Source organism: Balaenoptera acutorostrata, chromosome X (assembly GCF_949987535.1).
Source record: "Balaenoptera acutorostrata chromosome X, mBalAcu1.1, whole genome shotgun sequence".
Lineage (NCBI taxonomy): Eukaryota > Metazoa > Chordata > Mammalia > Artiodactyla > Balaenopteridae > Balaenoptera > Balaenoptera acutorostrata.
The window spans coordinates 130,212,612-130,224,325 of record NC_080085.1 but is presented as its reverse complement, the minus strand read 5'-3'; the positions used below and the strand labels follow the sequence as shown (position 1 = coordinate 130,224,325).

At 55.5% G+C, this 11,714-nt stretch overlaps 1 protein-coding gene across 2 annotated transcripts; it reads right to left on the bottom strand.

Moving 5' to 3' along the window:
- Positions 1 to 5,068: 5,068 nt before the first annotated feature.
- Positions 5,069 to 10,605, bottom strand: PRRG3 (proline rich and Gla domain 3). 2 transcript variants are annotated; one of them, XM_057539121.1, is made up of 4 exons: positions 10,417 to 10,605; positions 7,647 to 7,684; positions 6,392 to 6,552; positions 5,069 to 5,998 (listed from the first exon to the last, which is right to left on the bottom strand). In XM_057539121.1, exons 2-4 carry the CDS (start codon positions 7,651 to 7,653, stop codon positions 5,471 to 5,473), a joined length of 696 nt encoding a protein of 231 aa, XP_057395104.1. In that variant the 5' UTR covers positions 7,654 to 7,684; positions 10,417 to 10,605; the 3' UTR covers positions 5,069 to 5,470. The 2 variants fall into 2 exon arrangements, with proteins under 2 accessions (XP_057395104.1, XP_057395103.1); XM_057539120.1 differs by lacking the exon at positions 10,417 to 10,605 and adding an exon at positions 10,142 to 10,249.
- Between the last annotated feature and the right edge of the window lie 1,109 nt (positions 10,606 to 11,714).

Sequence of the window (11,714 nt, the reverse complement as noted above, 5' to 3'; positions counted from 1 at the left end):
AGTCTTGGACTCCTGCCATCCTCAGAATTCAGGAAGCCGAGCCAGGGCAAAACCTGAGTATTATGTCCCACCTATGTAGGGCACAGAGAAATTTCTCCCTCCCACCCCTCCCCCAGAGCTGAAACCAAGCAGGACATCTTTTCTAGTAAAGGACACCTCTATTAGTAACCAGGGATCAGGTGACAGGGAACTTGTTAACATGATTTGTGACAGACCCTACTAACCTCATCCCAGCGGGATGGGTCAGCAGATCATCTTACACGCATGGGGCAAACTTTAGGACCCAGGACATCTCTGCTTCCTGCTTCTAAACTGGTTTGGGCTGTTTCCTTATCTACAGCCTGACTTTTGGAGAAACAAGTTTGGCCCACAACCATCCAAGACGGGTGAGGACAGAACACAAATGAATACCATTTGCTCTTTATTATTATTCATTATCTTCTGGTACAGAAAGAGACAAACTTAACAGCTAAACCCAACAATTACAAAAAGAGAGAGAGAGAGAAAGAAATCAGAAGTACGTTTGTTTGTTGCCCCCAGGCTCCAGTGAAATCCTGACATATTACTGAATGTACAGATTTCCCAGCTGACATGGGTCAACACATGAATTACGAGCACAGTTTAAAGTGGTACCAAAATTAATCCATTTCACAGTAATCTTGTCTATAAGCTCAGTTGCACATATCAGGGTTTCCACTGTCACAAATTCACGACCACAGAGTGAAAGAGCAGGTGTGTTCAGGCCTGGGAAAGTGGCATCCGTAAGGGGAGACAGATTGGGAGGCATAAGCAGCTGTGGGATTTGTCCCAATCTCGAATATCTGTGTTAATACTTGGGCTGGGGGCGGGCAAAGGGCAGGCTCCGGGCAACGGTCACATAGCTCAGTACAGTGGGACAACTGTTGAGGCACTGAGCCCGAGGGGGTGTGCTGCGCTGTTAGGATATCTTTGTCAGGAAAATTCTTGCTCCAGAAAGACTCACCGCCCACAGCCTGTGAAAGGAAAAGCTCGATGCGTTTGAATATTTGGGGGCGAATGATGGGAGCGGCCGGTCTGATAGCGAAACATCTGCTTTACAGACGATTTAGCAAGATATACAGTTATATTACTTTAAATTGCAGTTTAGTTCACAAACTATTTTATTCATAGAGCAGATAAAGGAGGAGAATGAAAAGCTGCCATACCCAACATTCCCACAGTAGAGAGAGAACCAGAGATCATCCTGTACACGAAGAGCCCGACAAATGAGAGCTGCCGAAGGCACGGTGAAGGGATCCATAATATCTTGAGCCTTTTATTTGAAAAAGGTACTCATATTAAACTAGATCCCTCTTACACATATGCCCCTGAGAACTAACTGAAGGGAAGAATACCTTGAATATTTCTACGGAGTGAGAATCGCAGATACCGTGAATTATCTTAAGTTGTGATTTTCTCTAAGTTTTGAATTAGTGGGCTTCGAATTGATGGGCTTTTACCATAGTTGCAGGCAGTCTGATTAAAGTACTTTTAAATTAGCTAATTATACTGATTAGCATGAGTAGCGTTCGGTGGGGAGGGTGTGCTTGTTTCTGAATCAGTGCAATCCTGACATGGAGCTGCGTTCTTGTCAAGCTGAAAAGCAGCCTAGACAGCAGCTTGGCTGCCCAGCTCTCCATCTCGGCCTTGAACGTGAGGGCACACACATGACACGTAGCACACACACGCACACTCCTAGAAACAGAGAGTGTAGGTAAGAGAGTTTCTCTTAATAATCTCTCTCTCTCTCTCTCTCTCTCGGACAAAGGAACAATCTAGAGGCAGCGTAGTTTTTAGTTCTTCTTGTGGGATGCCATTTGGTTGTGAAAAGATCAACCCCCAGCCAGAGAAGAACCATCTGGCTCCAACTCCTTAGCAAAAAGATGCTTTCCTGACCCGGATCCGTCATCTTCAAGCTACCGAAAACACAAAGTCCAATAAATTGGGCAGATTCTTATTTTCCGAAGCACCCTAAGGAATTCACACTAGTGGCAGTGGGATTCGCAAGTAGAAGAGGAGGGCCCTGGCCTCCGGGTAAGACGGCGCAGTGTTGTGTGTCCATCAGCCAGGGCGCGTCACAGCTGTGCAGGGCTGCACACGCTGGGCACCTGCGCACTCCACTTCCTGTTGTGCTTTCGTTTTGTAAACCCCCAAGTGATGGGGAGTAGCAGGGGAGGGGCAAGATTGTGATGCTTGTTTGAAAAAGTCTTTGAAAGATTTTGGTTGAAAACATGTGACAGTCACATTCCAAGGAATTTGTCAAAGCCTTTTCTATTTTTTTTTAAGTGAAAATTATCTAAATAACCAGCCCTGCCATTCCCAAAGTCAACAGTCACACATCTTTCCACCAAAAATAAAAATAAAAACCAAAAAGGCCCAGGAGTGCTCAGATTTCCTTCAGCTGCTGATACCCACGGAACAGGAGCCAAGGCTGGGGGCACTGCTCCAAAAGGGCATGTGAGGGGGGGGGGGTTCCCACAGTGGGGAGGCCCACAGGATGGAGTTGCTTCATCTTCATCCAAAACCTTTTGTGAAGGAGGGCGGAAGGCGGCAACTCTGGCGGGCTCGCTCCAACAGCTAATCTCGGCTTTCCTGACTCAGGGTCCTGTCCTCAGGCTGCCTAGCCCTGGGAGGTGACATTCCTCCCTTCAGACCGGAACCCTCCTGGTACAAATATAGCCACATGCCGGCTATTGTTTCAGATAAGCATGTGAGAAAAGGCAACGTGCACACGTGTATACACACACACACACACACACACACACACACACGTCCAAAAACAATGAAAATGTGGCTACTGCAGATTAAGCGCTGTATCAAATCAACATCCATACAAAGACAGAGTTTGAAAAGATATGTACAGGGCATTCGTAAAAGCCAAATGTGCACCACGAGGAGTTATGACCATGGTGTACTGTACAATCTTTTTTTCTATGATATACTGCGAAAAACGTCCCAGAGACCACGGTGGCAACCCCACGTGGAAGAACGCTGCGAAGCACCTGAACCGGAGAGCTCGGTGCCTGCAGGATGCAGGCCGCCCTCCAACGGGCCGGGCTCCTGCATCCCACCCGCTCCCACCTCCAGCCGGCTGCAAACAGTAAGCAGCTCAGCAGAGAGGGGCTCGACGGGGGCCAAAGGGAGCAGGCAGTCCCGGGCAACCTCCCTCTGGCTCTGGTGAGTGGGGCCCACGGCTGGCTCTCTCTCGTGCTCCAGGGTCACACGCAGGCACGGCCCCCGAGGAAAGGCTGGGATGGCAGGGACCGGCCCCGGAGCCTCAGGCTGCCCCGGGTCCTCCAACATGGCTGAATAGGATGGACCCCAGCATCCCTCATGGACAAAGCAGGGGCTTTCTAGGCCCAAAATGCCTTTGTGAAAAAGGGCAGGAGTGCGGTGCTGGAGGCCCAGAGGGAGGAAAAGAGGAAGGAAGGAAAGGTGGAATGCCACCTGGTCAGCACCTCTGGCATCAGGGAGCTCTCGGGGAAGGGGAGCAGGGGTGCAGAACGGTCCAACTCGCGGGAGACTGACTCCCCAGGTTGAGACTCGACTTCAGAGTCCTACAAAGGCCTCCGCTAAAACTGGTCCCTTATAACCTACATATTTCTAGAAGAATCTTCCTAAGGGCAAACTGCACTGGCTTCCCGGTGTCTCAAGCACTGCACAGACGTTAGCTCAGCCAGCCTCCAGGAGGCCTGTGAGGTAGGGGTAAGGATGGAAAACCCCGGCCACAGGGTTGTGCTGTCCAAGCTGGTGGCCTCGCTGGGGTAAGAACACAAAGCCTCCTCGTTTGAAGCATGTTCCTGGGTGAGTGCCCAGGACTGGAGGGGCCTCCAGAAGTCATCTGTGGCCTCTAGGCAGGGCTGCATTCAAAGAACGAGGCCTGAGGCCTGCCTTGGAGAGCTGTTTAGACAGAGAGAAGCTTGTCTTCTCAGTGGGTTTTAAACTGCTATGGTTGCCAATAGACCCTGGCTGTGCACTCTTTGGGGCCCCACAAAAATTTGCTACATTTTTTAAAGCACCACAGAGGAAAAATGGTTTGGTGCTGAGGCCAGGAGGATGAAGATGGAGGGGTGGGGAGGCAGTATTGACAGTGTCTTTTGCGCGGTCACTGACATTTAAAGGGCGGGTCACCTCTGCCCCGCTGCAGCCCGAAGCCTCACTGAAATGGAGAGGTGGGCAGCTCCTGGGCCACAGAAAGGGGTTACTAACAGTGGACCAGCATCTGCTAATGACAGAGCAAATCACTGATGGGCCGTCAACCCCAGGTCATGAGCTTCCCCATCTCCCCCACAGAGAAATTTCTAAAAAGGGACACTTTTGGATCTTCTCCCCTGGTGGGCACCATCATTAAGAAGAAATCAGCCATCTGAAATTCAAGTTCACCTCAACACACCTACTCACGAAAAGGGCAGTAGCCTAAAAGTTCACAGCCAGAGAGCACAGTGCTGAGGAAGCCCAGTTCGTGGGTTTAATCATCCTACGGGCCAACCTCACAAGCAGAAAACTTCAGCTCTCTGCCCCAGCCCGGACCCCGCCCGTTCAAAGGCCATGGGCTCCACAGGCAGGGTCAGCAGCGTCCGTTTTCCCGAGGCTATGATAGGTCTCGTGCCAATGGGTAGCGGCTTTAGCACAGCTAAAGGTACACGTGCCTGGAGAGCCAGGGTCTGGGGGAGGCCAAGCACAGTAGAATCAGAGCTACCCTCCAGATGGCAACGTCCCCAGTCTGAAGGAGGTAGCTCTGTCGGCCAGGCCCCGCCCCTCATCCTTAACACACCCCCGTCCTCCTTCCAGGTGACTCCAGACATTCCCTTGAACCTGGTCGGGAGTGTGGGGTGAGTGTCGGGGGAGGGGAGTGTCACAGATGATCTGCGTGACTGATTTCCCTTGAACCCCTATGAGTGGCCCAGGTGATATCGTTCTGTTTTATTGTGTTCGTTGTGTTATTACTCTTTTCGATTCTGTTCTGTCCTTGTCCTTGTCAAACGTGAGCAAGGACAGAAAGCACAGGGCTAGTGAGGGAAAAGGGTGCTGAAGGGCTGGCTTCTCTCCCTCATCTCTGTGGCGAGGCTTCAGACAAACCGGTCTTCGGCCAGCTGCGTGGCCCCCAGGCCCGAGCCTATGGACATTCTGGCCACAATCAATTCAATGGGGTGATTCCTTTGGCATAAGAGAAGCCAGTCCCTGACAGGAAGACAGGATGGCAGGGGCGTGAGGGCTTCCGGAAGAGCTAGGCTCTCTGGCCTGTGGCTCTCCCCAGAGGTGTTGATGCATGCGTGATCCCTACCCCCTCCACCTGTCTCTGACAACCGACTTCCTACAAATCCACAGATAGGAAATTATTTGGCAACAAGGAGGCTAAGGCTGTTTTGTGGTGGCACAGTCTTAAAAAAGTTAAAAAGAAAACAGGAGGCCCCTGAACGAGGCTTTCACACTGGACAGGACCCGAGTCCTGCTACTTGTCTGAGTCGGGGTTGGCGGCCACTATCTCCTCATACTTCGGGGGTGGGTCGCTGTAAGAGATGCTCGCCTCCTCACCGCTGCTCTCCTGGGGACCTGTCACCTCCTCGTAGGACGGCGGAGGGGTGGCACTGGACAGCCTGGAGAGAGACAGCTCAGGAAGGTAGAGGGCGCTCTCGAGGCGGACCGTGGTTCTACCCCCGCGACTAGGCCCCAGCACCACCTGCGGGGGGCTCCCTGTCTCCCGGTGCCCAGAGGTCTCCCCCTGGCTGTGCACGGTGCCCCGGTAGACCATGACCCGGGGCAGGCTGTGCCCCGCGCGACTCGCTAAGTACCGGTTCTGAGCATAGGAGGGGTGATGACGGGTGGCCTTCTGCAGCTGGCACCTCCAGATGATGAACAAGGCGATGACAATCAGCAACGCCACCCCCAGCAGGGGCACCACCACGTACATGGCGTCTGAGCTCTGCGCAGGGTCTCGGACTGAATAGACTGCATTCGGGTACCCTTTCCAGAACTCCATCTGCAAAAGGAGGAGGAAGGCGGCTGACACTTACACGGAAGCTCTCGTATCCCAGATGGAGCTCAGAGCCCTTCAGCAGGTCTGGTTTTACGTTCAGCGGGATCTGCGGCTGCCCCCGCCCTGCCCTGTCTGACTAGCCTCTGAGCGCCATCAAAGAGGCCGTGGAATGCCCCGAGGACAAAGGACAACACTCACAAGTCAGGAGGCCCCCAGAGTCAGGCAGATGGGACTCTAAGGACAGGTGATCTGTTCTTCTGCGGTCCCAGTGGCCCTGGCCTGGACTCGGCTGGCTTCCCTTCATTGCTTCCAATTCGTCTGAGGTCCCCAGGGCCCACTCTGCTTATTCCCGAGGCCAGCTGTGCTCCCAGCACCCAGCCCCAGGGCGGTACATGCCGTTTTCTCCTTGTCCTCAAACACCTCCTTGACCTCCTCGTAGCTGCAGATCTCCTCCATGCACTCCCGCTCGATGGTCCCCTGGCGCAGCTCCTCCAGGAATTCATTGGCACGAGGGAACCGTTTCAGGACCGAATGGGCATTCTTGGCCTCCAGAAACACTGAGGAGAGAGTCACACCGAGGTCTGGAATGGGGAGGGGCCCAGAGGCTCCTGCCGACCAGACCCAGCCCAGGCACAGAGGCACAACTATGGAGGGAAGCAAGACAGAGCCAGCAGGCAGGACACCACCCCAGACACGTAGAAGGGACGGAAGGGCTGACTTTCTGTGATGCCACGGTGTGTCTGCCTAGAATGTCATGGACACGACGAGACTCTGGAGGAAAATGGGGCTCTCTGAGAGTGAAGTGCATGTGGCATGGGAACCATGGACATGACAGATTTTGAGTGTTTTAGTGAAAAAGTATGCAGTATCTTCTGCCTCACCTCAAAAAGAGAAAATCAGGGCCCTTATCATAAGAATGTATTTCCCTTTGAGGCTGACGCTGTAACCAACACTAAAGAGCCCCAGAAGACGCTGCCAGGGTGGTGTCCCTCCACCTGAATGGACACCTGTGCCGTCAGGTGGCCTGGCATCGATAGTCTTGCCCCAGACAGTCTGGTACAAACCCAGGCTGCGGTAGATCGGGAGACTGGATGCACGTGAACCGGAGAATGCCTCTGGGAAGAGGGGTAGCGGGGTCTAGATGGAGAATCTAGGCTTTTGGAGACTGGGCACAGATGCATCCATCAAAAAGGTCATGGAGTGGGAGCCGTATCTACTTATTCTCAAGGGGAACCCCAGCTCCAGCTGAGCCGATTGGCACCCCCATAAGCCTGAGCTGAGACTTTAGAGGATGAAAGAAGAGGTGACATCTGCTCCTGGTATTCCCCTCGAGGTGGGACTTCCTAGTCCTCATGTCAAGCAGCCCCTCTTGGTGCCCAGGCAGGCACCGCTCCCCAGGCCCCACGGCCGGCCACATGATTTTCTCTCAGAGTGGCCTGGGGAGCTGCGCATCTCCGCGGGAGCACGTGCTCCAGAAGGGAGCCAAAGAGTTGAGAGGGTAAAGATGTGAGCCAGCCAATTGGACAGGGGCCACAGGAAAACCCCCAGGGAGAGGAAAGCTGGAAAGGACTTGATAGTCAGACTTGCCCCTTTCCCATGAGCCCCTAGGCATGGCTCTTCTCCCCCTCAGCCTGGGCCCGGAAAAACTCACCTGCCATGGCGCTCCCTCAGATCGAGTGTCTCACTTCCCTGACAAAGGAGAAAAGCAGAGTCATGGTGAAATCACACCCCAAAACCTACAGGGCACCCTCTTGGTCCTGGGATGTGACTCCCACCCACACTGGCCGGGTCAAAGGGCAAAGCAGCACCCCACGGGCCACATCATCCTCTGCGCAGCCACTTACAGCCCTGCCGCTCTCATCCCTTCCCAAGAGTACACTCAGAGAGTCTAGACCTAAGGGTTGAGTGTTTTCTTTCAAAAAAGAAAAACTCCTACAGGCTGAGGTTCCGCCTTCCTCACTCTCCTCGATGAATCTCTGCACTTTTGAGCTGGAAAAGACCTCAGAGACAAGGGGCAACAACAGCCATCTCCAAAGTCATGGCCCAAGCCCAGATGACCTGCTCGTGTTCGAGCTCATGTTCGTCTTCCACACACAGGGTGGCAAGGATCTCCTGAAACAGACTAATCTCTCTTCCCTTTGCATTAAATAACACGGCAGCAGAGGACCTAGACATTAACTGATGTGCTCAAAACTGAGCCGCTAGCTAGACAAGACTGTTGCCTCTAATGGGAACTATCATCTGAAAGCTCAGGAATTATCCAGCCAGTATGTAAACCATGGCCGCAGCACACTGCCCTCCCCCGCAACGTACACTCCCACTCATGCACATATTCCAGAGCACTGGCCAAGCCGTCCACATCTGGGAGCAATCACCCCACTGCTCCCCTCCCAAGCAGAAGCTCTGGTTTTATGACTAACTGGATGTAAGACACAGGAACGGTGTAACCCTTTTTGCCTAGGCTGCCAGGAAGTTCAGTATTAACATTAACCGTGAAGGACAGGCGCCCTGGAAGCCCAGCTGTTAAACACTTGTGTGTTCTCCCCTGTGACATGGTACCCACTTTTCTACTTATGTTTTCAATCTTATGTATATTTAAAATATATCCTCTAATCCTTTTGGCAAACAGGTAGAATATTAATCATAAATAAAATTAAAACTCAAGGAAAAATAGCAAATGTAACATCCGTGTATGGAAACACTGTGTTAAGGGTGCCTTTCTCTTTTGCACCCTACAACAATCCCACCCAAAACTATCAGCATGGGAATTTGTCAACAGATGGGCCTGCCATTGTGAGAAAAGTTGACCCCAAGTGTTTGTTTATAAGAGAGAAGATGTAATATTTTCTCAAAATCCTGCTTCTGTTATGGATCTCTGAGGTTCCCCTAAGGCCAATGCCAGTCACGTGTCTAAGGTGTGGGTGTGGCATGCCTAACAGCAAGGTTTTTGATTGAAGAAAAATGGAGCTGTTGTGTCAGGGTTTGAAAACAATGAGCAAAGGCTTTAATAATAAGTGACGACAGAAAAATACATGTTTCATTGCTTATCAATGAGAACTGCATTTAAATTTTTTCTGTGGAGAAATTACGTAACAGCTTCCATATAGCTATGTCTTATCCCAAACACACCCGACTGTGGTGCATGCACACCCACACGTATCATAGGCCAGACTGTGTTATCCTGACACCTGCATAAGTCATTAGTTCATTTTTAAGCTTCAGACATGCCAGGAACTCCTCCAAACAGCTCCCAGGCATGGCCCACTGCATTAACAATTCTGTGGCCACCCTCACTACTGCTGCTGCCCTGAGGCCTTCTCCCCCTCCTTCCCCAAAATTTAGCGCCTGCTTCTTCCCCTATAAATACACCATCAATAGGCCGTTACTATGGCAACAGTGAGGAAGCGCGAGGGCTCCACGACAGAGAATACTGCTGCAGTCACGCATGTATATGTCCCTCCTGCCCCTGGTGGATACTGTAAGGCTGAGTGGAGGCCGAAGGAAATTTTAACCCACTCCCCACAGGAACACAGCTGAATCCTGACGGCCTGGAAAGGAAGGAAGGCAGGGACTGGCCACCACAAAGACCTTCCTTAACCGCCCCCCCCACCCCCGCCAGGCTGCAGCTGCCCCGTCCCAGCACTCTGGGACATCACTCCCGAAGTCCCTCGCATGGGGACTGGCAGCCATCTGAGCATCTAGTGTCCCAAGATGTGGCCTCAAAAACGTTTCTCCAAATCCCAGCCCTTTGCATTTCCCTCACTCAGAACTGATCACTAGGAAAGGCTTCTGTGATCTCCAAATCTCATGACTCATCAACCCACCCGATGACACGGAACTCCCAAATTACGCTCCAACTCAAACTCTGGGCCGTCCTCGTCCCCCTTCCACTCATGCCAGCCCTGAAAGTGCCCGTCCTCGCCCACCGTCGCCCGCCACCAGTGCCCACCACCAGTGCCCGCCACCAGAGCCCTGCCCAAGAACTCCTGCTTCTGGCCCAGCAACTGGGTCTGCTGGTGAACCCCCAGCGCCCTGGCCCGGCCGGGCCTCCAGATCCTCCCCCAACAGGGCCCAGCGCCCAACTCAGTGGCCCTGGACGCGGCACCGGGCCCTCGGGGCTGGGGCGCCCAACCCCAGCGGCCTCACCGTTCTCCGGGCCCAGGAGGCGGCAGCCCTGTTTGCGCACGCAGCCCGCCACCTCGCTGCTGCGCCTCTTCCAGCAGGGCCCCTGTCCCCGCCCACCTGCTCCCCGTCGGCCAAGCCCCCCGGCCCGGCCCGGCCCAGCCGTCTCCTCCCACCCTCCCTCCCCGCCCCGCTGCCCTCCCACCGCCCCGGGCGCCCCGTGGCTCAGCCCGGCCGGGGCCGAAGTGCGCCTGGAGCTCCCGCCCCTCGCAGCCGGACGCCCAGGCCCTACCCATTACCTCGGTACCCCCCTGGCCCTGCTCTCCTCTGGGGGCTCCGCCGCTGCCCGCCCCCCACACCCCGCCGCGCCAGGTCTGGCCTCGCGCCCCGCGCCTTGCGCGCCACCCTCGAGCTCCACGACCACCGCGCCCCGGTCGCCAGGCCGCGATCGTCGCGCCGCACCGCGCGCCGGGCCGCCGGGCCGAGGAGAGGAGAAGGAGTGGGGGGCGACGAGAGCGGGCCGAGGGGGTAGGGAGGGCGGGCCGGCGAGCTGGGCCGGAGGGGCGGTGGCGCGCACCGAGCACCGCGCGCCCGCGCCCCACTCCGCCGGCGCCGCCCCTGCCCCCGCCCTTGCCGCCGGGGGGCGGGGCCTGGCCGGCGGGCCCGGGGCGATCCCGGGACCCTCGGCCGAAGGCGCGGCCCCCGTCGTGCCCCCGGGCGCGGGCCCTCGGAAGCCCGGCGCCGCAGCGGGCTCGGGCAGCCGTACCCAAAGCCCGCGCGCCAGGCGTCCCCGCGCAGCCCAACCCCCCAACTGTCCCCCACCCCGGCTCACCTGTCATTCCGGCGGGCCCGCCCCCGACTACCAGCCGAGAAAAGAGGGGCGGGGGCCCGCAGCCCGGGCCTTCCTCGTCAGGGTGCCAGCGGGCCTGCAGAAGAAGGGCCGGGTCGAGGCCGCGTTCAGCCAATGACTGGGTGACCTTGGCTTCGTCACTTACCTCCCCCCGACCCTGCCCCAGGACGGCAGTCTTCTCTCTGGTCAAATCTGGGAAATGGGGAGCATCCTGCCGCCCTCGCGGGGCTGCAGCGAAGTAGTGGAAGAAATGGGCTTGGGAAACTCTTGACGCGCAGAAATGGGAGAGGATGGAATCTTCTGGGCCTGCAAGGGGAGCGCTGGGTGGGGGTGGGGCCCTCAGGAGGCCGCGCTGTGGGAGGTTCAGCATGACAGGACGAGACGCTGGTAGCAGAGGGATGACACTAGTCCTGGGAGGACCGCGGGAAGAGGGGGGCTGCTAAGAGAGGGCAGGACGGTTCCAGGAGAGCTCAGGGTCTGGGTTTGCCAAAGCCTCCCACGAGGGGCCCTGTGCGGCCTGCTGGGTTTTCGGGGCTCTTTTTGTTCTCTGCGCTTCTGGAGCCCAGCCCAGCACGGGAGTTGACGCGCCCCTCCCCCCAATTTGGTGTTTTGGGGCAGAATGAGCCTGGAAGGCGTCACCTGAACTACCTCTGCCCCCCATCCCAGGCGGAGAAATACCAACTTGCCCACCACCCTCGGTTTGGTGAAAATAGGGAGGGAAAGCTTCCATCACCCCAGCGGCTTCCA